Below are 27,258 nucleotides of genomic sequence, written 5' to 3'. Positions count from 1 at the left end.
AAAACTAAAACTGAAATAGAAATTAATTAATTAAAGCCAGATATAAATATAAAAAGTTATAATATGCTAAAAGCAAAATTACTAAAACTTAAAAAATTAAAATGAAATTTAAAATAAAAATAAAATTAAAATATGAATATGAATAAACACTATAACAGTGCATAAATAATACTAAAATAACAATGTTTTACACTAAATTTTTTTTATTGTATTTAATTAAATTTCTTGTTTTCTTCATTAATATCACTATTTATTTACACATGTTGTACTATTCTCAATAGACCTCATTCCTAAAGCACAAACAGAATAAATTCTCAAACAAAATCATTCTTACATAAACTGTGGCATTAAAAAAAAAAAAAATGGTAAGCAGATAAACTACAAACACTTTTACTAACGCAATGTACATTGTGTCCTAAATAGAATACTTCCCTTCTAAATAGTATGCGAAAAACAGTATGCCAAAATAGTCGTATGTCTGAATTCACAGTACCCATAAAAAATCTGGCGAAAAGTCGGATGACTTACTACTTTCGGCCAGATTCTGAAGTGCACATTCAATGGACACTTTGCTATCCCGGGAAAGGATTTATGAATGACAGTGAAGCGACGCAACTGATGCCGTAGGTCACGTGACAGAGACAACATGGTGGATATAGTATGTCCAAATTTAATTCATTCACATTTTTATCGCTCCTGAAGTAAATTCAAATGTAGTACCTACTCAGATAGTAAGTGATTACGGACGTAGCAGTAGAGTTTTTATGCTAAAACTGAATTAAGAGAAAAATGATCAGACAAAAGTGTAAAAGGTGGTAAAAAGAGAGAGAAAATGTGGTTATGAGAACACACACACACACACACACACACAGAGGACTCTTGGGAAGGTGGGTGTTGACTCTCAGGTGAGGATGAGCTCATGTATGTCCAAGTGAACATTAACACCCAAAAACATCTGGGCCACAAACTAAGCTGAGTAGATGTTTTAAATTCATTTTCTGCAGTTTGAGCATCAGTCAAGCATCAGACTTGCACTGGGGATTGTGGGATAATGTGTAACAAACAATGTTTTTTTGGAAAAAATAAAAATAAAAAAAATAAATAAATATATATATATATATATATATATATATATATATATATATATATATATATATTTGGTAATTGAATTCTTCCATTTTTTTTCATAGTTTTCATTGTAAAATGCAGAAATCAGTAATTATAAAGTTATAATTATTGTGAAGTTACAAACAGTGAGATATGAACACTTTTGACTGTTATAAAGTCAGTAATAAAGTTAGCATTTTTCTATCTGTAATCGTGCACATGATGACTTTATTGACCACGTACTGAAAGCAATCATAGATCACGCTGAAGACAGCCTCACTGCTGTACATTTTAAAGGCACACCCACAGCAGGCAGCACTGAGTGGATTTCTTCTGCGTCAGCACACACATAGGGTTAGAGAGAAAGACATTATCCAGTTGCTTCAGCCACACCCTGATACCTCAATACGGCAGCTGATTAAATACCACACATACACACACTGCCATTAAAGTAACACCTCCAAAAGGCCTAAATACACAGCTGAACTGAAATCGCACACCATTGGGCATGTGTGCGCGAGAACATGTACAACAAAGCTCTGAGCTCTTATTCACTGATGTCATAAGTCTTTTGAAACATTTCGAAATTTAAATGGTTCTCGTGGTTCCCTTTGGCAGTTTGATACACTCTCTGAACCACTGATTCAAAACAAAAGATTCGTAAAGCTTCGAAGCTTCATGAAGCAGTGTTTTGAAATCACCCATCACTAGATATTGTTGAATAAAGTCGTTATTTTGTTTTTTTGGTGCACAAAAAGCATTCTCGTCGCTTCATAACATTAAGGTTGAACCACTGTAGTCACATGAACTGTTTTAAATATGTCTTTAGTAGCTTTCTGGGAATCTGAAAGTGTTAATTGTCTTGCTGTCAACAGAGGCCTCACTGAGCCATCGGATTTCATCAAAAATATCTTAATTTGTATTCCAAAGATGAAAAAGGTCTTACGGGTGTGGAACGACATGAGGGTGACAGAATTTTCATTTTTGGGTGAACTAACCCTTTAAAATCATTGCGATTTTTTGCATTGTAACATTATTTTCATGACAACTCGGCTCATTTCCCACTCAAATATCCTCATTACAGCAAAGCACAATAATATTATTTATTATTTAAAGCTGCAGGCCACAATTTTTGGCCCTCTAGTGGTTAATAAACAGAACTACAGGCATCTTGCAGAAGAACATTGTGGCCGGAGCTACTTTTCTCTGTGTATGTCTATGGCGAGTCACGCAGTTACTGTTATGCTCTGCGGCGAGTCCTACCAGTCCGGTCTGAAATAGTCAGAATATAAACACTTATTATAAGTGTACCATAATGATTCAGGGTAAGACAAAAACACGGTGTGTAAAATGGATTCATGTTGTACATTCTCATTATATAATTTTTGTAAATTTTGAACACAAAAAGTTACGGACAGCAGCTTTAAATTGTCAGGTATTGGGGCAGTAAAAAAAAATTAAATGAAAAACATTGTATTACAGTTTTTTTTACTATAATACAGCAAAAATATTGTATTACAGTAATACCAGTTAGAATAAGAATGTAGGCTTTAATGGCCCAAATAGATTGACTTTATTTTCTTTAAGCAAATTTTTTTTTTTGGGTGTGAAATATGGCCTGGATATGTTCTTGTCAGAATGTATGCGATTCACTTGCACAACAGATAACATAATCTATGAGATCGCAGGAACCATACTGACAGTGATGTAACAGATGACATCCCACATGAAGAATGATCATGAACACACTAGAAATTCAATACTGATAAGTCCCCACAGAGATTAGATGACTGACCTTCACTCGGCCAAACTCACAGGCCAGATCCAAAGGAGTCTTCTTAGCCTTATTTAACACGCACGGGTTTGACTGGTGCTGCAACAACATCTCAGACTGAGAGAGAGAGAGAAGGAAAGAAGAATTATGTTTTTCAAACCAACTTGTTAGTTAATATATGTGACATGAGACAGAAAATAATCATAAAAACAGGCAGATTGTCCCTAATTCCTCACTAATACCGTACATACACACAATAAAACCATCTGGGGTCACTTGTTGATGTCGCAATGCAAATATCAAATTTCTTTGCATTTCAGTGAGCTGATGTCAGATGATTCACAGGTGCTGTATCCAACAACACTGCTTCTCAAACAGGGATGGACTGGCCAGTTTTCTCTGTGGGCTGACCGGGCTGGCTTTTGGAAACAATTTTTTAAACAAAGTAATATGGAAAGATTTTCAATAGATTTTCAACATTGGTCAGCCCATTGAGCCCACAGTGCTAAACTGCTCTGCTCTTTTTTCAAGAGTGTTTGTGACGTGTTTGACATCAGCAACTGTTTTGAAGCATCTGAGTGTGGTCTAATGGATACGCACCACCTCGTAGTGTCCATACTGAGCAGCCAGGTGCAGTGGAATCTGCCCGTCGTGAGACGCGTTGTTAACCGCAGCCCCTGATCTCAGCAGCATGAGCACTGAGTCAGCTTTACCCTGCCACGCTGCGTAATGCAGCGGCCGCATCCCTGCAGAACAAAACATACAAAATTCAAATACAAAATGCGCATACAAAATGCGCATTCTCACTCTCTTTTCTCTCTGACGGTGAATTGACAAACACCCGCTTCCTCTCACTCACTCGTGTCATTCGCTTCAGTTGAATAGCGCTTGTATTGGGCATCATTTTAGTCATTCCCACAGGTTTCACGTTTCACGTTTGCACCAAAAGCGCGATCTATATAAGTGGCGCACACATAAAGCTACTTCTCGAAAAGCTTGCGAGTACCAAGATACAAATACATACAAAATTATGTCAAAAAGCCCATCTTGGTGAGTATTCAGGTAAATGCAGTCAGTTTTGGAACGTGAATAGTGGAGAGAAAGCGCATGTTGTGTAACAGTATATTGGATCAGTGCATAAGCTCTTAAAGTGACAGCAGCCTAATAAACCTGCTGCTTTCTGCATGTTAATAAAAGAAGAAAAGACAAAATCACTCGCTGCTTGATCGAATAACTTTTGAAACTTTAATTATAAGCATTAATCTGTATTTAATTTTTACAATGAAAACTATCCAGTGTTATTTTACATTTGATTACTTTCAATTCTGTAGTACTTTAATTTCTTGCTTGAATATACCATTAGACCTACCTCAAAAACTTAAAGCCATGTTAATTTCATTTGTCTCTTTATTCTATTTGTGCAATTTGTTTATGTGTTCTTATTTTAATTACTGACTGTTTACTTGCCTTTTTTTGTAAATGTAGTTCAAAGATTTAAATAAGCTTCCCTGTTCTGTGTGTAAGCTTTTACAACAAATTACCCAAACTATCAAAAAATTATGAGATAATAAATTATCTGTATGGCGGTATATATATATGGCAGTTTTCAACATGGTATCGAAACTGGTATCGAATATTGATATTTTTCAAGGTATCGTTGAAGTTGAAGTTGGAAATTCCTGTACTGTGACAACACTAATATGGATAAAGATATAGTTTTAAAAATCAAGAATAGTCACTTTCACAATGTTTTTTTTTTTTTTTTTCTCCAGCTGATGAGCGATAAAAACATCCCAATCACCCTGCTTTAAAGAGCTTGAGCATTTAAAGTGGCAGACGAAAAAACTGCAGCATGTGCTTATAATAAAAAGAACAATACGTTTGTTGGTGTGGACACTAATATATTATCGTTATATTTATAGTCATCATTCTAGGTGTTAATGAGGAGGCAGTTCTAACCGTTGCTATCCTTGATGTCAACAACAGCCTGAGCCTCCAACAGCAGGGAGAGCAACTCCGTGGTTCCTGTGAGAGCAGCATGATGCAACGCTGAAAACCTGAGTGGAGGAGAAAAAACAGAAAACTTTAAAGAGATGGAGAGTGTGGTGGAAAAAGCAAAAAACCTTTGACATCTAAGGAGCATTACTTTTGGGAAAGATAAAGGCTACAGCCAAATAATAAAGAAGCCACTCAATAACTTTTATCAGCTTAATTTGATACCAGAGCACACAGTTACACTTTCATCATTCCACACTTGAGGCCATGTGTGGTCATAAAGAGAATGGAAAAATAAAAAACACCAGTATATGTGAGATTGCCAACAAACCAACGTCTTGTAAAAATGCCTCGTATTGCTCAAGCTGTGGCACAATTAGAGACTAAAGTCTGAAATTCACAAGGTTTTATGAGGCAAAAAAAGATTCAGGGCGACAAGGGGGAGATACATTCAATTCAGCACAAGCTCAGGCAATAAAAAACTGTGTCCTCTGGGCACAGACGCCCTCATATGATCTGATGTTTACTGAAGTATGACAAATGAAAATGCTACTTGTCTGGGGTGGATGTATTTTGTTAGGACATGCCGAAAACCAAAGTAAAACCTTTCACAGAAGAGTAGCAGGGCTGTCTTCAACCACCCCTCCTCAAACGCTTCAAACGTACCGGATGTAAATCACCTTCCAGAGTCTTGTCTTAGTGAAGTCCTCACCCACAGCCATTACTGCAAACATATCACTTTTAGAAGGGGAAGCTGTCACTTGAGGCACAAGTGGCCCCATAAAGAATGAGCCAAGTTTGACTGGGCAAGTACAACATTACTGTGGTGCTTTTGGACTAAACTGTGCCCCGGTGGCTGAATAGCTTACATTTCCCCCTTAATATCTTTAAATGTCAAGTCACAGCTTGGCTGTCATTTCTAAAACAATGACTATTTCATTAGGGTGCATGAAAGCATACAGTGAAACTAAGGGAACAACTGACTGTTGCTCTAATGGCTGAGAGGCAGGGGCGGACTGGCCATTTGGCAGACAGGGCAGTTTCCCGCTGGGCCGACGTGCTTTCTGAGCCGATACATCTCTTTTTTTTCTTCTTTTTTTTTGTCAGAACGGCCCACAAAACTCGTATACTGGCGGCCCATTCTATTTATTTTGTTTTGTTTTGCTTAATTGATGCAATGCTGGGGTCTTTGTGCCAGTGTAATGCATTTGTCAAAAAAGTCAGCATGGGATACTAGGATTTATTTTTCTGACAGGCCGGCCCATGAAACACCTAGATCAGATTGGTTCTTTTCGTAATAGACACTGGGCTGGGCCAATCACCTCTTTAAACAACACCCCTTTGGGCTCTGCATGAGCATGCAGTGTCAGGAGAGTGAGAGAGATGAGGGTGTGAGTAGAGCATGCGGTAAGCAGAAATGCTTTCAAAACACTAAAAACTGAGCCAAAAACACAAGTGGTGGGCAAACTAGCTGTTTGCAAAATTATGGTGATAATACTGCAATAAAATAATTACATGCTACGTCAATTTTGGTTTGTTACATTTATGAGCATGTGCATGGCTACCAAGCTATAACGTCTCAGTGTTACAGTCAGACTCAGAACCATATATAAAATACATGTTTTTATTATGTATATGGTCAGAACGGCTAACTTACATATTGTGCACAATTAGCAGATCTTTAAGCTAGTTTTTTCATGTCTTCCCTGCTGAGTTTTTGTGTCTCTTATACGTTGTCTTTTTGAAACTGAGAACATTATTTTGTTAACCACTTTTCATAAACATTAACAGTGAGTCAGCTGGCAGCATTATTGTTTTATTAATTACTTATTGTAGGCTGAATAGTGTATTTTTGGGATGTCTGAAGTGAAATATCTGAAGTGAAACTGAGACATCCACACAACTTTATTTGCTTACTTATTTAATGTTTTGTTCATTTCATATGGTATTGTTATACCAATGCAGCTTATAGGTTGTTTTAAGATTCATCAATGTGGAATATACAATTTAATCATACTAATAAATTAAATTTTTTTAATTATCTAGTGTGTCAACTCTCACTCGTACCTGCTTCCTCATTACATGGCTTTAGTGGTTTTAAGGAGTAGGATTTGGTATATTCAAGGGTGCGCAAAGATGGGTGGTGTTTTTGATCATATGTAGTCTGGGCCAAAATGCCAGGGCTGATTTTTTGTCCCAGTCCACCCCTGCTGAGAAGTAAGCTCTGTTGCAAAACCTATGAGCTGCCTTGCTATCAGTTACCAACATAGATTACACTGGATTCTAGGCCCAATTTGCAGTCTGGACGAGTCAACGCTAGTTGCCGAAAGACAGAGACAGCCTGCAGATTTTTGGTCAGAGTTGGTGTAGTGTTTGATGAGCACAGACTATTTTAGCTTCAGACTTTGATTCCATCCAGTCAGAGGATGTTAATTATGTTTGATATTTTGAGCCAATCTTAGAACACATATTGCGTTGCCATTTGTCATGTGTCTTCCAGCAACGAGGTGTACATTTCTGTGTGAGTTTGCTGTGTTCAGAATGTCCGGTAGCATGTGATCCTCAATCTTTTAGTGTATGTTGCTCAATTTTTCTTTGAAACCATTTAGAAAGTCAGAAAATGTATGATGCCAAGTGTTTTGAAAAATCTGTTCAGAAAAGTCACGTAGTGCATTCCAGGCAGCATGGCACTGGAAACTGAACCTCTTGAAGGACACTTTTGGAACACTTTAAGACACTCAAATTACAACGGATTTAAAAGAGTGCATTTTGGGATTGAATTCTTTGCAAAGAATATATGAAATGCTTCTTTAGAAATGGGCCAAAAGAAGACATCTTAAAAGGCAGAGCAATTATGCTGCTGATCTTTGGGAACAGACTTTGTGTCTGGACTGCCTACAAAGCCTTAAAAAGCTGTCTAAATGGGCAGCTCACACATTTTTGGAAGTCTTGGATAAGAATCAAATCATACATTTCTAGATGCCTGCTGCATCAGTCTGGAAACTTTACCTTAACCCAAAACATGCCTGACTCATCTTATCAAGAATCATCAAGAAACATCTTATGCGGTCTACTTTGCAATGCAGATATTTTGGCCCAACATTTTATCACACTAAAAGCAGAAGGTCAGATGCTTTTACTCAATAAGAAACCATATGGGGTTAGCCAAAGGAGTCATTCATTTCCTGAACCCATGGCCTCAGATTAGATTCTCAGAGCAGACAGCTGTGTCTATTAGATGTGAAATGGAACAGTACAGACAAGTCGAGTGGAAATGGATCAGACTGGATAAATATGATGGCTAAAGTTGATTATTTTCATGAAAACACTGAGACTCCAGCTGAGGGAAAACTTTTTGCAGACTGTGCCTTTGAAGAGAAGGAACTTTGTAAAGTATTCCTACCCTATGAATCACAAGCTGGTGGTAAACTCTCACATTGTGTTAAATCACACAGGACACACAGTTTGCCATTCTTAGCAGAAACGCTCGGATGTAAATCAGCTTGGCGCGTAAGTGTCTACACAGTGGATGTTCTTGACACTCATGAGAAATGGTGTGACAGCTGTGAAGGTTTGAAATGAATAATTCGTTCTAAGGTTTAAGCGGTGGATAAAAGGGGGTGATGTGGCATAGTTGTTAAAAACTCAAAGGTCTCTGCTCCAAAGGGACAAACCAAGGTCTCTGCTCCAAAGGGACAATCCCTGTACCAAATTCTATATTGAAACTCTGCATGAAAGTCCCAGAAACAAATACCAGTGGTCTTGGTAGTTTGCCAATGAAAAGATTTTATTAAAGTAGAGTTCATTACACACAATTATTACACAAACATCTCCAATGTCGGAGAACATTCTACAGCACTACAACAAGAGGGCAGGTTAAGGCAGGAAATGGAGACTGCCAGAGGCTCCATGGCATAAAGCAATAGGCATAACATCACAAGTTTAACTCTCGAGAATCTGAGGAGGGCAGCGACAGCCTCACAACTGGGATATTTGTGTTTGAGGAGAGGAAGAGAGTCAGTTCAGGCCCTGGCTTTGTTATGAGCAGGCCCACACATGTCCTGTGCCCACATATCTCAATTTTCCGCAGAATTGGAACCCCCATCATGGGGGTCTTTGGATAATATGCATTTATTTGATAATGATTTCATGTAGTACTCTCAGTTGTGAGTTTCACAACTCTCAGTTTAACACACTTTTTACAGTGGTGCTCAGAATTATTGCCACCCTTGGTAAATATGATCAAAGATAACTATAAAAATAAATCTGCATTGTTTATCCTGTTGATCTTTCATTCATAAAATTTGCAAAAATCTAACCTTTCATTGAAGGAAAAGAATTGAAAGTGGGGGAAACTAACATTATGAAATAAATGTTTTTCTCCAAAACACGTTGGCCACAATTATTGGCAGCCTTTTATTCAGTACTTTTTGCAACCTCCTTTTGCCAAGGTAACACCTCTGAGTTTTCTCCTATAATGCCTGATGAGTTTGGAGAACACCTGAGAAGAGATCAGAGACCATTCCTTCATGCAGAATATCTCCAGATCCTTCAGATTCCCAGATCCATGTTGATGCTTCTTCTCTTCAGTTCACTCCACTCATTTCTTTAGGGTTCAGGTCAGGGGACTGGGATGCCATGGCAGAAGTTTCATTTTGTGCTCAGTGACACATTTTTGTGCTGGTTTTGATGTTTGTTTTGGATCATTGTCCCGATGGAAGATCTAGCAGAAGCAGTCAGGCTTTGATTTTTATCTTTTAGTATTTGATAGAATCCTTAATGCCATGTATCTGAACAAGATGTGCAGGACCTCCAGCAGAAAAATAGGCCCACAGCATTAAAGATCCAGCAGTATATTGAACCGTGGGCATGGGGCACTTTTTATCCATGTGTGCACCAAACCCATCTGGTGGGTTTGCTGCCAAAAAGCTATTTTTTTAGTTTCATCTGACCATAGAATCCTGTCCCGTTTGAAATTCCAGTCTTGTCTGACAACTGAATATACTGGAGATTGTTTCTGGATGAGAGCAGAGGATTTTTCTTCAAACCCTCCCAAACAACTTGTGGGGATGTAGGTGCTGTTTGATATTTTTTTTTAGGCTTTCTGAGACTCAAGACTCAACTAATCTCCACAAATCTCCAGCTGTGATGCTTGAAGAGTCTTTGTCCACTCAAACTTTCCTCCTCATTTCACATTAGGACAATTTAGACACATGTCCTCTTCCAGGCAGATTTGTAACATCTTTAGTTGATTGGAACTTCTTAATTATTGCCCTGATAGTGGAAATGGGGATTTTCAATGTGTTAGCTTTTGTCTTACAGCCATTTTCTATTTTGTGAAGCTCAACAATCTTTTGCTGCACATCAGAACTATATTCTTTGGGTTTACTCATTGTGATGAATGATTAAATGAATTTGGCCTTTGTGTTTACACATATTTGTACTCCTGTGGAACAGGAAATCATGGCTGGACAATTTCATGCTCATAGTTGCCCTGATGTGCTAAAAAATGTAAATGTAAATATGAATGGGAATATAGTTCAGAGATATTTTACTCATAAAAAATTCTAAAGGTGCCAATAATTGTGGCCAATGTGTTTTGGAGAAAAACATGTGATTCCTTCACTGAAAGGTTAGATTTTTGCTAATTTTATGAATTAAGGATCAAAAGGATAAACAATGCAGATTTATTTTTATAGTCATCTTTGATCATATTTCTGAGCACCACTTTAGTTATTCCACATAAGTTTGCAGATTTCATCCCTATAAGAGGGCATAAAAACTCTGCATATTCTGTGTGGGTCTGGTTATGAGGTGTGGGGTTCTGGGTAGATGGCACAATCACTTCTCTGTGGTGTCTGTCTTTGTACCTCTACCTGACCCGCTGATGGCTGGGCCTGAGAGCCCTGCAAAGGGATGTAGATGCTGAAAGAAACCTGTGTTGTGAAAGAGCTCTCTCTCTTGCGTATATAAGACTGTACTCTTCTCTTTCACACTTCCACACACATTTCCATCAGCTTTCTAGAAGGAGGAAAAAATGGGTTGTTGTTGTAGTGAGAGGTTGTTTCACCTCTATTCATCACTGGATGTGGAGCGGATACCCACTTTACCAGGGAACCGGGAAAAAATTCATGCTAACCTACTGTAAATCTACAGTATAACCAAATACGAATGACATTGACGATTAGGGGGCACACACACAGAACGTATTCTTGCATCCTTTCTTAAACCCCAAAAAGAAAATACTGTCATTATTTACTCAGCCTCATGTTGTTTACAGTTTATATGAAGAATTTGATGAATGTGCTGGTTGTTCATTTAACATTTAATTGTAATAAATGGGGACGAAAGCTTTCAAGCTTAAAAAATAATGCTGCTGCTAAAAACTGGACCCCTGAGTTGAGAACCAGATCGATCCAATTTGTGAACAATTCACCCTGTCACAAAGTTCTTTTGTGAACCAGAAGAAGCAAATCGATCAAAAGATCTAACTCAATTCTTTCATAAAATGGACATTGCTATTTCTCTCATTAATTTGCCATGAAGAGCTAGGGTAGATGCAAAGATTTCCAATGAATAATGTCTTACATTTCAACCTATTCCTCAAACTAAGTTATATTATGGCCTAAAAAGACTTGGAATACTGACAACTTTTATGGTTCTTTCGTGCTTTTCTCCACCCCCCATTCATTGTTATTGCATAGAAAATGAGAAATCAGTTGAAGTATTAACTATGACAGCCCTAACAACAAATGTCAAAAACCAAATGTCATAAAAACAAACAAACAAGATTTTGTGACAACGCAGCACTGGCCCGACAGGACAAGTGTAAGTACTGTCATCTGGCCTTGGGCCATCCTTAATGTTGAGCCTTGCCTACAATAAACATTTAAGAGAATTTGTTAGTACAGGTACACCCTAAAGCTGTTTCTAAATCTCTAGATCACTGTAAACGTATTCAGCATCAATTAAATGTAAATAAGGGTTAATTACTGCACTTAATTCTCAAAATGTTTCAAACATACAATGAAACTTGTTCAATTAATTACTATCATTTTCTTCATCAGTTACAGGATTTGGCTGCATTTCGCCATCACACCAGACAAAAACAGAGTTTTGCACCCCAGGAAATATCAAGAGCAGGTCAGACAGTCCGGTGACTGCCCGCAGCGATACTGAACAGTTGTTGATTTACCCACAAACACACAATTCGGAAAAGTTCCCAGAACTCAGCGAGGGTCTTGTGTTACAAGCCCTGTCCACTTTCGCCTTCATTTCGCGGGATGTCAGGACGGATTTGATGCATCCTGGCAGCACGGCCCTGGGTGGACAAAGGACAGGGCTCCAAAGAGTCCCTCTCACACCGGCCTGGGCATTCATTCACACACATTCCAGGACGTTTGCCATGGAAACGCCCCCCATACAAATCCCAACAGTTCCCCAGAAAGTCAAAGGCGGCTCAAATACTAATTTGTCTCACAGACAAGCAAAACCTTCAATGCTACACCACTATTATTTGCTGAACTCCCACAAATTTCATTCATTGCATTTCAATTTTTCTCTTTTACTAACACACCTGGGCATGCAAAGCTATTTAAAAATTTCACAACCGTTTATGATGCATGCTGAGGTCATCATTAGGTGGCATGCAGAAACAAGGGCCTTCCTAACAGTGTTGCAACTCCAACATCGTTTAGATGGCCTTATCTGACGAAAACATGTCCAGGTCGAAAATTAAAAGAAAAGAAAAATATAGAGAAAATAGAGTAAATGAAGACTATTTACCACTATTAAGATTTTTTTTATAATAACTTAGCACATTTTGACCCAAACAAATTTCATTAAACACCATAATGCCTTTTTTTTTTTTTGTAATTTACTCAGCATAATATAAACACATTACAAATTGTGATAGTTTTGTACGATATTGTGAATGTTATTTAAAATTTATATATATATATATATATATATATATATATATATATATAAAAGTATGTAAGAACTTTGTATTAAAATATCCCAAAACCACTAGAACAATGTTATATATTTTGTTGACTTATGTACTTAGATTATCCTAAAAGTTTCCAACAGTGTAACGGCTTGTGTCAATGACGTCGACCCTTGATTTCCTGTTTTACTTCCATAGAAACCATGGAAAACCCAAAGACGCTATAATATATCATGTTTTATTAGACAGGTGAGCAACTGTTTGGATACCTTTATCAACAGAAAACCAATCATTGATATATAGCTCATCACGGTCACGGTCTTGATTTACTACGAGTAACAGGTTTGTACCATGCATTATGCAGAGACAACACTATTTTGTGACTAACATAGCATAATCAGAAAGAGTTTTATTTGTAGTAACCATACATTTCTTCGCCATATAATATATTTTAAATTAATTGCATGCCATTAAGCAACACAAGTCATCCAGCTTTTATTAATAAGATATTCTAATGTAGATCTAGCTTACTGCAATGTGCAACAAGCGTCTCATACCAGCCACTAAGCACTCGACATCGGAAAACACACTCAAATGTATTTTTAGTATGATTGTTTTGACCAAGTAAAACCACTGAGTTACCCCACAATTTTAATTTGTCAAATAAAGTGACCTGTATGAGTAGTAATTCTGCACTTGCTATTTCATTAGAATAAAAATAATGTGACTTTAAGAGATCAAACATACCTGTAACAAAGTTCAAGTTCAGAGAAGAAGGAGGCGGACGTTAAAAGTAACTTTAATCATAAAATAAACAAAAACAACAAAACGAAAGGAGCAGCTGACTGCGGCATGTAAACATAATAAAAACAGCAATATAAAATTTCCCAGGCTCTCGGCCCCATCCTGCTTCATATCACAGTAACAACTTTAATACATTCGCTCATCCATGAACACGTCGGATTGCTTTTCATCGGCTGTGGAGGTGAAGAAGACAACTCCCATGATTCCACACTCATTCACGGCGTCATCAAGCTCCGCCTTTGTCATTGTTTTGAATAAGCGACCTATAGCGGCGAAACTTACATACTGTGCCTTCAAGAATTCATTCTCTCGTTTTAGTAAATCATGGCCACATTGTGCTAATTCGCTCCCTCGTTTTGATTTAAAATGAGGGAACAAATTATTATATCATGTGCATGATTTAGTAAAATGAGGGAATGAAATATATTGTGCACACGATTTAGTTAAAACGAGGGAACAAATTATTATATTGTGCGCAAAATTTACTTAAAAAGAGGGAACGAATTAATAAAACGTGCTGACATATTAGCAAGTCGTGGGAACAATTTGTTAATTCCCGCATGTTATGTGCTGGGATCCATAAAATTGTAATAAGATGTCACACTGCATATATATATATATACACCAATATTTCTAATTTTTGCTTATGATTTTGGAGAGTAGTATGACCCGGATATGTTGCAGATTTCGTAAGATTCAGATTCCTCTGTCTACACATGGGTGAGTCTATGTACTTTATTCCTGTTAACAAGTGATACAGGTCTCTGCATGATTGTGTTACACACTCTGAGTGAGTTTGACTACATCCTTTCACCCCTTTTCCTGTTTTTCTCTTCTGTCAGTAAGTTTCCATTGGATAGAGATGTTATATAACAAAAGCCGGTCAGTAAATATCATGGCAACTTCACAGAACAAAATACAACAACGTGACTGATGCATCTTGTTCAAACTAAGAGTGGACCACTTTAAAGACCTGAGATGTCAGCCAGTCTAACCCAAGAGTTTATCTTGAATATTTCTGGTTATCCATTTAAAATGTCAAATAGTGGCAGATTTGTTCACACCAGCTACACACAAAATCATGGTTCAGCACTCAACAACTCCCATAAATCTCCATCCATCATTCCCTGTTTTCCTTTTGCTTTTCTCATCGGCCTCAATAATGGCTGGTCGGTGCTTTGTAAACACTCCTATCTAATTCGTTACGGTCCTTATCCACGAATGGCCATCTCTGACCCCTCGACTGGCCCACCCTCCTTTCTTTTCTTTACGACAGGGAGGTGAGGGGCAACCCAAAAACAAGCACCTAAATGTCACCAAAGTCTCGACTTAAAATATATGAGGTCAATGTACCGTTTTACAGCCCTGTGAGAGGCCCATCTTATCTCAAAGACACTGTTGACATAGCATGTTTTAATGGACTGTGGGAGCAACGATACTTGGTCAGTTTAAGACGAACCACAGGTAAAGAATCTGGCTGAATGGATCTTGTCTTATAAACACAGACTAATAGCTTATAGTGCACTTAGTGTGTATATGAAGTTAGCCAAACATGATCATTTCAGCAAAGATGGATGAAGCCTCAACTGAGTTATTCTTCAGTGGTCTGTCTGAAAGTTTGACAGAGAGGTGTGTCCATAGGACACTTACAGCATCTTAGCTTAAGCCACAAGTGTGCTGATGTGATTCAACAACTTGAAAAGCAACCCTGTCAATTTCAACTAATGATGCGTCACACAGGAAGTCGACATGCATGAACATGATCACATTGACACTTTCAGGGGACATGATGCTGTCAGAGAATTTTTTTACACCACCAATAAAAGTTTATTTCATTTTTTATTTTTTTTTTTTTAAGAAATTAGTTTTTATTCAGCAGTGACACATTAATTTAATCAAAAGTGACAGTAAAGACATTTCAGCATTACAAAATATTTCTTTTTTTAAATAAATCCTGTTCTTTCGAACATTATATTAATAAAAAAAAATTCTGGAAAAAAATATCACAGTTTCCACAAAAATATGAAGCAGCATTTGTTTTCAACATTGATAATAATAATAATAAATGTTTCTTGAGCAGCAAATCATCATATTAGAATGATATCTTAAGGATCATGTGACACTGAAGACTGGAGTAATGATGCTGAAAATTCAGCTTTGATCACAGGAATAAATTACATTTAAAAAAAAAAAAAAAACAGTCTTGTGTATGTTTGAGTTGTTATCTTGTTAGTTTTGCACTGTTCCCAGTTCAGTGTCCTTTGTCTTTGTTCATCAGTTCACCATGGATTGTCAAAATTATAAAAAAGTTACCAGGCAACTGGAGAGTAACACTGTTTCAATGCCAATTTTTACTCTCATTTGGCCCACTGAACCCTGGTTAACGCCGCACACTCGTGCAGTCCGAAGCAATCCGTGCATTAAATAAATATATTAGAAAACGTAACATTTTGCTGTTTATTTAGTAATTGCTTAAGGGCATTTTACAATTTCAATAATCAATACACAGAAAAATCCCCAGAGTTAAACCAACTCTGCTCAGATTACATATGGTCCTGCTCTATATAGTGTTAAAGTAACACTGAAGCAGAGTTAAAGTTAATGAGATAATTAAGTGATTAATTAAGTTATGATTGCGCATTAGTGATGAACGCCTGCTGTTAACAAGCAGAATCACTGAAGAGAAACACAACTACAAATGACTTCCAGCCACAGTCCTAGAAGAAATCAACTGAAGATAAAAGACATTAAATCAAACAACTCCACAAACAGTATATTATCTCATTAACTTTAACTCTGCTTCAGTGTTATTTTAACTCTATGCAGAGAGGGACCATATGTTCTCTGAGCAGAGTTGATTTAACTCTGGGGATTTTGCTGTGTACAGTAACCAGCATTTCTCAGATTTATGCAGTTCATGTGGATCATAGGTACTTTTCAGGGCAGAAATACAGAAAAAAAACACATCCCTGTATAATAATTTCAAAAACATAAAAAAATCTTACTGACTTCAGACTGTAGATATGTATAACATTTTTTTGTGCTAAAATCAAATTAAAGATATTATGGGACAGATTTACTATCAGCTTTTGCAGTTAAAAAATGACTTTCAAGATTTACCAAAGGAGTGGACAGTTATTTTTGCGGCTGACCTTATTGCATATGCATTTGTAGGAGTTTCCCTTTCAGACGCAAAGTTTATGGGAGGAGATTATTTAAATGAGTCAAGCAAAGTGATTTACTAAGGTTTGTGCTAGTCAATTTACTGGTATTTGCACCATTATTAAATGCCCGTAAAAAAAAAAGAAGCTAATTTGTGCTGCTCTTGGAAGATTGTGTTGGTCATTATGGAAATGATCCGGCTGCATCTGTGTTCTTTAATTTGCGCATAGTCAGTAGATCACAAGCAGAACTTTTTCACTCCCATCTGCACTTATTTGGAATTGCCCTCTCAAACTAATTTGCCATTAAGTTCATTCTTTAGGTTTGCAGGAGTGTCATATGAATACATTCCCAGACATACTGCCTCTGCCATGTTAACCCTGATGGTCCTTTAACTATGATATACTAACAATACACAAAAATAATTTATTAAAAAAGGAACCTTGTTGGTATCTGTAGCACTTAAACTTGAAAAGATTTGCATGTTCTCAGACAACTTTTCTAATCTGACATCTCCTCCGTTCTTGTGGCCTTATGGGAAATTGTTCACTGACTCCGCAATTCAGAATCCCTGTGTTTTGACCAGGACATGAGATTCACCCACAAAATAACAATGACTCACCCGTCTGGATCCTGATAGTTGATGTTCAGCCTCTTGGTGGAGCCCAGTAACTCTACAACACAAGATAAAGAACACATACATCAGCTTCAAATGAAGAAAGTCAGCAGAAATATTATATTTTTAAAGTAAGACACTAGGGCTGAGATCTGCATCAAAATCTCACATATGAGACACAAGCCATAGTGGTTTAGATCTGATGGTAAACTGATACTAATGACTAGAAAGCAGGGTGCCCAATTAAAGTTTTATTAATTGACCTGGCTAATATTTCAGCTACCACTATTTATATCACACCAGCAGCAATCTCCATGAGTTCAGTTTGGTTCTCAAGTTGTCCGTTTGTCTTTTGGTCCTGAGAGTACATCCTAAAGACTCATGGTTAATGTGTCACATGAAGCAAATGAGAGGGCTGTGTGTTGATAGACATGCTGTCTTTCATTCATGGTACACTGTGGAATGTCTGTATAACCCTGTGATTTTTGTGGTCTCTAATAGACTCATCTATATACAGGATCAGCAGTCAGGTCCCACGTAGAGAAACACAGACATATTCACTTGAATTTTACAACAACCTCTAACTAGAAAAGTCAGAATAATTGGACAGTTTGAAGAGAGAATTACATAGGGTTTGAACTGTTAGTAGTCCGTGCTAAGTAGATGCTAATGGTTGTGATGGAAAAATAGATGTATTATGAGTGGATGCTAGATTTCTGCAAGGAAGTTGTTAGAGTGTTCTTGATGGTTGGTAGGCGGTTATTAGACAGATATATTTTGGTGCCACTAGCAGTGCAGAAATTACTGCACCTTTAACTTTCAGTTTCATAATTTCATGCAAAAATTGTGTTGCTAGGTAGTTTAAATTGGTTTTTCCCATGAGAGCCCCAGAGGGAGTATGGGATCCAGACTGATGAGGAGGTCCGAGGACCTTGGGAGATTCCTGTTAGCTTACTAGAAGATACAGGACTAAATAACACTGTCTCTTCCTGTGAACAACAAAGGGCACTTCATTAACCTCTGACCTCTGCCTGACCTCACTGGACAGCTCAGGGGGTGTTAAACTGGCAGGAGGATGGAAAATAAGAGACCACTCAATAATGATCTTGGAGTCTTTGATCTTTAGCAATTGTGACCCTTAAGGGAGACAATTCTTCACTGCAGCACATGGACAGGGTCTCAAGACTATAAGCCAATACGTCAAAACCCTGATTCACCACAACCCTCAAAATGTTCACAGAAGTCTACTATTTAGCTTCTTAGAAAACTTCTTCTGAAAGTGAAATTGGAATCTACTTGGCTACCCTGCATGGCTGGATTGTTGAAATAATACTCAGAAATAATTCTCAGAGATGTTAAATATTGTCAGAAGGTACAAAAATAAGGAGATATAATTTTTAGCTACATCCCCCAGGCTTAATTCACTCTTTGAAATGTGGCCTGAATTATTTTCCATGCTACTTGATTAAATTTTGTTTCATTATTCAATCTACATATTCTGTTTTACACCAGCTTTCATTTTCTATTACCAAATCCAATCCTTCGTGAGTAACAACAGAACAATTTAACCAGACCACAGGAACGTCAGAGGAACCACAGTGTCTGCCTAAAGGTGAATCAGTGTTTGTATTTCCAGTTCGGTGAGGTCAAAGTTCAAGACAGGGGGGGCATTAGGATAGAATTGGACCTCGAACACAGACACTGGATACACCCACGATGTGGAGTCACAGTGGCGATCCATTGCCCATCCTTATTATGAAGCTGTCACAGCCATGAGTGACCAAAACACAAAAAAAACCTTTGAAGTCAAGCTCTATAACCTCAATCCACAGAAGCGGTTAATTGACATGGTCTCAATGAATCCTAGTTAACTTCCATACATAATGAGAAGCTTTGAAGTGAAAAGCTCTTCCTTAAAGGATAGAAAACCAAAGGAAATTAACAATTCCATTGATGATTCTTTTGGTACTTTTGAGGGATCTCTTTTGAGGGATCTTTTTGACAAATTCATTAAAAAGAACCTGCTAAAAAGTCATTTATATGTGAACCTGACTACACTGGTCATGCTAAAAAAAAAAAAAAAAAAAAAAAACGCCTTCTAAAACGTTCATCTGCTAAACATTTGTTCAAGTTATTTTTAAAGCAGTTTATGAGCAAGAAAAAGCACCTCCTCTTTGGTTACCACACTGGTAAGTCTTAGAATAACTTCTTATTTTTTATGCTAAAAGTGGCAGGCATAAAGCAGTAAGGGTTTTCTGCCACAAGAATGCATTTGGCCATTTTTGCTCAACTCTGCACACTTGTGAATTTAGCTCTTGATCTGCAATGCTGACTTAAGGTTTGTGCTTGCTTTTGTGTCTTTTGTGAAGAAAACACTACATTTAGACAACCACTGCTTATATCAAAAGTACACAATTATATGTTCATCTACAAAAGAACAGCCAACGCCTTTCACTACTATAACTGACAATGCGTTGGAGCCAAGCTGTAAACATACACACCCAAAGGAAAAGCATGGCTCATGATTTTACTCTGGCTGGAGTCACACAGATAGATTGTGCTCCATCTGAAATGAACCAGGAACACTGCCATATTAAAATCTCTCACACTTCAAACCAAAACTGCTATGGTCCCTATATAGCACACTTAAATTCTTGATTGAGCTTTGCTGTACACACTCAGACAGGTCTAAGAATGAGAACCTTGTGACTGACGACGAGTTTCATTGGTGGCACAGCGGTTAAAAATAAGAGGGTAAAACAAGGGTCTTTTTTATGTCTGATTTTGGTTCAGTTGGTTAGTTTGAGTGCATTTGAAAAAGTGGTCGGACTTTGCTACACATGTGCTCCTACTGAAATTCAAAGACATAAACCACTATTGATGATAAAATTGGCAACTATGCATGGCAGTTTTGCATACCCTACAGAACATAACAATAATAGTTTTTTGCAACTATCAAGAGCCAATTTCAGGGGTGGTCAATCCTGCTCTTGGAGCACCATTTCAGCATCAATTAAATAGACCTGGACCAGCTAATAAAGGTCTTCAGGATCAGTAGAAACTTTCAGGCAGGTAGGTTCTGCAGGAACTTGCAGGAAAAGAACTGGACACACCTGTCCTATTTGGTAAAGGTATTACTGTGCATTTTATTCCAGACCATGCAGGTGCAGTTGATGGACTGACTCAAAAAAATCAACTGGAAATCAACTGGAGTTCTGGAGAAGCTTTTGGAGATTCTTACCTTTCCCTATGCTTGCACTCACAGCTACTGTATCCTACAAGCTGTTGTCAAGTGCGGCTTTGATCCTTGAGCTGAATGTTTGATGTTTGATTTCCATACATTAGCTCCTTCCTGCACATCAACCCACCCAAAACAGTCATGACCACTGAACAATGGCTTAATGACTGACAACCTTCCTCTTCGGTAATGGCTACTTAAGAAACTTCTTGATTAAACAGAAAGAAAGCAGTCAAAAGGAAGGGGCTGACTGCATAGCATATGTGGCCGTTTCAAATGTTTGAGGCCTGAACAATTTCAACAGAAAGTCAGAGGTGGCAGATTCCAGGAAGTTCACAGCTCCATTACAGTCTTCTTGACCTGACAATGGAGCGCCTGCAGTGCTGGGAGATTACATGTTTGGAGAAGGAGAAACACACTTCCCCTGGTCCTCTTATCGGCTGTGTAAATGAGGCTGGCGACAGCTACCCCTCTGGATTTTTGCACCATATCATCGCTGGGAAACTGAGTCTTGCTCACAAAACTAAGTTGTTTCAGAGCCCTGCAGTGCTAACAAAATGGTGAGAGGAGATTCTTCACCAAGAAAACTAATTGCAAAAACCAAGTACACTACACGGGCAGTTGTGGCCTAATGGTTAGAGTAGTCAGACTTGTATTGAACTTGAGTCTCAGTACCAGAAGGAAACATAGGTGGGGGAAGTGAATGAACATTGCTCTCTTAAGCCATGTTCCAACATCTATTAAATTAAATGTTCAATAAGCACATAAATGTGTTGTTTGAGTGTCCACATTGGCCATATAGTATGCACATTTTGGCTGTTTTCTTAGCACTCGCTTGATTATGTCACCGGAGCATGAGATCATAGGAAGCAGGAATTAGGCTTCCTCTACTAGTCCTAGACAGTGCTTAAGGTAACATCCATATCCTGTCATCAAGACTTCCTCCGGCACTTCATTGAACATCTGGGCTCTTTTCCACATCTATAGACAGAAATCTTAGACCCTGATCAGGGCAAATGCATCATCCCTCTCACCGTCAAGCTCTTTCTCTTAACCAGTTTCAAATTACGTAATGACACCAAATTCCAACCCATCTTCATTGTTTTGCTTTCATTCTGGCTCTTGTGAGGCGCACATAGATATCGTCCACAATGAGAGACAGGGTGGCGCAGTGCACTTCTGCTCCAGCAGGCAAAGACAAACCCATTTCAGTTCACCTACCATGTCTTTGGTGGTCTTCTTTGTTTACACGTTGTTTTCTTCATGGAAGAATACACTTCCCTTTGTGAGCCACTTTTCCGGTTTGTGCCATCCCAAACCAGAGGCAGGGGGTTGGGGTTCCGCACAGATGGAAGGATTGTTAAAGTGGGGACAGAGGGTGCAAAAGCAAGTGTGACCCTTGGCAAGATTAGGTGGGGGGGTCTGTTGACATGGGCCCCATCGAAAGCAGCCAGGCTTTCAAGGACTTGGGATAGGCCCCTTATTGCACTTCCTTCCCTAGACCATTGTTCCTAAAAGTAGGATCACTTTAGGCTATTGTGTCCGTTCAGTCTTCCCCAGTAAAATGCTTCCAGGTCTCCATGCAGTGGGTGAGAAGATCTCCTGGTGAGGTCATTCAAAAAACACTTTTATTGTTCTTGCTCCTAGTGGATAACACATGTGCCATGGCACTTAACATCTAGGGCTTGGACTTATTCCATGGCAGTTCCTTTTTTCACAACTCATGACATAAAATGGCCACTGTGACCTCTCTCTGGATTAAACATCAAAAATACAGTCTTGGGAAGTTTAATCCAATTCTGGAAATCAGCTATATGTCCATCATCCATTTCAATGAATCGTTTCAACATTTCGTTTGTGTGATCATGGACCATGGTTTTACTGTATTAAAATGTGAAACATCTACAATCTACTTGGCAACAATGGCTTTTACTTCAAAATGAAGATTCCTCTGATTGAAAAAAAAAACATAACTATCAGCCAGTCCTAAGCACTATGAGATGTGTCAGGCTGTCAGCTAAACTACATACATTTCTCCACATTTCATATGCAGCTAAGAAAAAAATGGGGGAAAAAATTAAACGCAAAGCTTGAGAAAAAGCAAATGTGTTAAACTGAGCCCAGTAATTTGTTCCACACTATCCCCAGCAGTTCCCCTGAGATGATTACTGCAGCATTATGGGCGAAACAACGCCTGTGAACGGAGATAAAGGTGAACAACTGGCCCAACTCACAGTGATTGTCATTTAGCAGGGATGGCAGACCTTTTACACACTTAAACCTCTCCACACTGGAATTCAGAGACTCACGTCAGCCTGTTCTCAAGACCCCTGATGAAGCCCTGATAACAGAGACGTAAGGTCATCCTTGAGAGATAAAGCTGGCCTTTATCTGTGTAATATCTGTCTTTCCAGTGTTGTAGGCCCTAAACATTGCATGCAAGAAAGAAAACCCCATACCAAACTACTAGCAATTAAAATGGTTGCAAATGCAACAAAAAATAAATATAAGGGACTATAATTTAAAATCTAGTCACCAATGGGGACAGTCAGGAAAACTTTGTGTCACTTTATTTTGACATATTTCATATGGTAAGGAGCTGTTTGTTAATTACTTCCAATGTTTTCTGCAGCACTAATGTAAGCCTATAGTGTTTTCATGTCACCCCTCGATGACACTACTTCTAAACCACCATCTATTTAGTGCTATTCTGTAATTTGCCAACTACAAAAAAAAGTAATTTTAGGAGGCAGGGGCTCATTTTTCTTGACTCTGGAGCCTTGAGAATGTCAACAGTGACGTCTGGGAAGAATCAAGAGAGCTCAGAGTATGATTGAGGGAGGTAAGGAGGATGGATTAGCGTCAAGTTTAAAGAGAGGCAGGCAATGTACAGAGTTCGCCCTGTCCTGCTGCTGAGGTTTGGGATGCCCTTGCCTGCTCGGGGTTAAGCATCACAGCGTGTAAATAAATAATCGTTGCAGATGGGCCCAGAGGAGCATGCGGTCACGCATACAGCCAACTCAAACACGCCACAGAGCTCTGTCTTTAAACACACGAAACAGAGTCCTCTGAAAAAAAAGTCAAAAGGCTAAAGTTCTTATTTAAACTGGACAGGAAGTTCATGCTAGGGGCTACTACCAACTATTAGTTTGTAACAAACTAAACTCTGTTCTAAATTTAGTTGCACCGTTTTTTCTGAAGGTAGAACTTAGCTAGTAGATTTTTTAGGTAAGTAATTTGTAGTCACATAATGACTACACAGCTAAGCCAAAATATTACCTTACGCACAGCTGGTGCAATCGGCCCTAAGAGTCTCAAAAGGTTAAATGTTAAGAAATAAAACAAGGCTCTGAATGTAAAAAACTAAATCGATTCACTAGATTACTGAGGAAAAACGAAAACTTTCATCTTGGCTATCATATTGTAAGTTTTGAAGGATTAGGGTAATTTCTTCCACAGGTGAAGAGAAGATCGGAACAGGGCTGCGACGTCCCCTAAAAGGGTCCGTAAATTTAAGTTGGAGTTGATCTCAGAGGGCAAAGGTTGAGCACAAGATTAGTTTTAACACCACCATCTTAAGCTTAGGAAACAATTAGTTCCAACTGCTTTTGTGGGAGAGTGTTCAAAGTCATTCCATGCTGGCAAACCAATGCTAAAACAAACAAGTCAAATGACCGTTGGCCTTTTTCATCACAATGTAAAAGTTCAACGTTTGATCATTCTCAAAGTGAAAAAGAGAAAAAACGCTGTGTTCCTACAGCATACTCAAAGTTGTCTCCTCAATGAAGTCTCTCACATTGTACCAAACCACTTTAATGCAAATGCCAAAGTAATTTGCGATGATTCAATTTGCTTTCAAGCTCAGACTTTTCAGTCTATTAGATCAAATGCACAGCTGCAGCATCCAATTTCACCAAAAGCCACTCGTGAGATCTAGTCCTGAATGTATTGAGGAAAGTAATAGAATTCACATTCGGTTTTTGCCACGCCTTCAACTTTAAACACAAGGCTGCATTTTTGAAATGGCAACAAAATGTTTCAAAGAGCGCTGCCATTCTATAGAGAGACTGTGGCAGCCTGCTGCTGCCAAGGCCTGGATCTGTGGCCTCTGGAAGGCTATGCATATCCAAACCAAACACATTCCATGTTTTTAATGTCCTGAAGAAACCGATCCTGGTTTTCCTTTAAAGTCAGATAAAAAAATGATCTCTAGAGACGGAGGAAGCAATCTCATACTAATAAATCAGTAATAGAAGTCAGTGGGTGTGCAAACTGCACGCCTGACAGATTTCTCAGCTCCGTCTCAGTCTTGGGGTGTCTGTTGTGTCAGCGGAGTCGTGCTGTCACAGGGCTAGCGGTGCAGTTAATGGGCACGTCTGTGACTGCACTGCGGTCAGGCCGTGTCACAGAGGACAGAGCAGAGCGCGAGACACGCTTTCATCTCCGTGCCAAATGATGGGGCCCGGCAGCTGCGGGGCCGGCCGCTGGGGAGAGCAGAGAGGACTTGCGAGAGGGCAAAACACTTTATATCCTCTGTTAAACAACTGTAAATTCACTGATGGGCAGGTCCTCTGGGAATATGTACATGCTGAAAGCCGATTTTCGAAGAATTGGAATGCCTGTCATTCACAAAGTTCTACGCATTCCCTGCCACTTCACATATTGTTCACATATTCCTTCTTTAAGTATGTGTAGTAGAGCTGTGGTTTTCAGTCCTGGTCCTGCGGCCATTTAGTAGGTCTCTTTTATCTGACACATTCAGTGCAGTTCATGGAGTTCTCTCCAAATGACCTGATGATCTAAATCAGGTGTGTTAAATAAGGAGACATATAATGGGTGCTTCTCAAACAGAAGGCTGCATCCTAGGCTATGTCTGAACTTGATGCCTTGCTGCCCTATCAGGCAATGACTTTGTAGGCAGCGTTTGTGCACGGAGGTACCTCACAAAACCGATTTCGGGAAGACTTTGCTTGATGATTTGGGAGATATGCAGCCTTACTAGGATGCAGCCTTCTGTTTTAAAAGCAACCAAAATGTGCAGAGCCGTGGGTCCCTAGCACCAGGATTGAAAACCACTTTCCTAGAAGACAAAACAGCATGCAACATATGCAGACTATATATTTATTAAATTAAGGGGATAGTTCATCCAAAAATGAAAATTCTGTCATCAATTACTCACCGTCATTCCAAACCCAACTATATTGATTATGGTCAACAACAAAGAGCTCACTGGTTCTTGCAGAAGCTCAAAGTGCCTGTGTGACATGCAAGAATTAACCACATTGGTTCTTAAACATCAAGCAAGCTCTATATTTGATCAATGTGTATATCTAAATAAAAGCTTGACTAAATCTGTTCATTACATACTTAAGAAGACTGGGATTAAACTGCTCAATTCAAATGGATTACTTTTACGATGTCTTTAAGAAGTTTGAACATTTTTGTAGAATGGACTTGGAGGGACATAAATCAAAATTTCATTAATAATATCTTCATTTGTGTTCTGAAGTCTTGTGGGTTTCATTTATTCATTTATGAATGAATTATATTTTTTCTGGTGAACTAACCCTTTATATCAATACAATTAAGTTCTTTAGATTAATTGTGTAGCCCTCGCAACTCAACGTGACACCAGTTAAGAGCCTTAAGGGAGAGAGCTGAACTGCAAGGATTAATTTCGGTTTGTTCCTCAAACAAGCTTAAAGCACACAAGTTGTATTAACTACTTTTATGATGTTTTTCTGTCATTTTTGGACCTCGATAGAATCAGACAACATATGGTATTGAATTTGGATTGATCTCCTGTGAAAATATGCTATCCAGGTATCGTAATGGTGCATAATTTCCATAAATTGTCAATCTCATTAAAAAATTAATGACTTCAGGGTGCTTTGTCACTGTAATTTGCTGTCACTTCATTTAACACAGTGCACTGTGGTTAAATCCATTAAGCAGATTTTCCCCCAAAATCAGAATGGAAAATCTGGAAAAAAGTCCACAGATTCCATCTGGGGCTACTGATGAGGTGTTTCTGCACATCTCAGAAGAGTAGACGCATAAGATCTGATGAAAAAATAGCACTGAGTTCCAAAAGAGAAAAAAAATAAAATAAAATTCTAAACTGCTTCATGACAAGAGGACACTATAATTATATGTGTGCAAGAGCTCCAAAACTACAATTTGATGAGTGAAGTGCAAACAGGTTATGAAGGTAGTAATAAAACAAACCATAAATGTAAAGTGCAGCCTGTCAAGACAGAGAAAAATAAGATGCTGTCATTCTAAATTACGTGAAAGCGTTACGGCTGCTTTTCTGAACCAACACTTTGAATAAAGTATTTTAGAAGGGCTGAAAAGCTTTGCTTTTCATTAATATTTGTAATGGCACAAAACCACCATCCAGATCACAGGTGCAAGGTTATGCCAGTGCCCACAAGGGGAATGCATTTCAACTAGGATTAAAACAAGTAGTAATTTCCTCCTGCTGCTTCCTATTATGACCCAAAAGCAACAACAGAAGAGGTGGAGATTATTCAACAAGAGGGAAACATCTGTTTCAGCCATGGGTTTTCCCGCTACAACCAGAGGATCTGGACAATTGCATTAGTTGCATC

The 27,258-nt window shown here is 38.4% G+C and overlaps 1 protein-coding gene across 8 annotated transcripts in view; it reads right to left on the bottom strand.

The window, feature by feature from the left end:
• LOC137017929 (caskin-2) overlaps positions 1-27,258 on the bottom strand; it is a 76,902-nt gene that overhangs the window by 28,125 nt on the left and 21,519 nt on the right. For 6 of the 8 annotated variants that reach the window (XM_067382707.1, XM_067382708.1, XM_067382712.1 and 3 more), the window contains exons 3-6: positions 17,413-17,464; positions 4,841-4,938; positions 3,482-3,627; positions 2,903-2,998 (exon numbers count right to left, since the gene is read on the bottom strand). In XM_067382707.1, coding sequence (XP_067238808.1) covers positions 2,903-2,998; positions 3,482-3,627; positions 4,841-4,938; positions 17,413-17,464 — 392 coding nt within the window. Of the gene's footprint in view, positions 1-1,350; positions 1,407-2,902; positions 2,999-3,481; positions 3,628-4,840; positions 4,939-5,542; positions 5,601-17,412; positions 17,465-27,258 lie in introns of those variants that run through there. The other 2 variants (XM_067382711.1, XM_067382714.1) reach the window with 2 other exon arrangements.

Source organism: Chanodichthys erythropterus, chromosome 3 (assembly GCF_024489055.1).
Source record: "Chanodichthys erythropterus isolate Z2021 chromosome 3, ASM2448905v1, whole genome shotgun sequence".
Lineage (NCBI taxonomy): Eukaryota > Metazoa > Chordata > Actinopteri > Cypriniformes > Xenocyprididae > Chanodichthys > Chanodichthys erythropterus.
The sequence above is the reverse complement of the archived record's forward strand: the minus strand, read 5'-3'. Positions and strand labels throughout refer to the sequence as shown.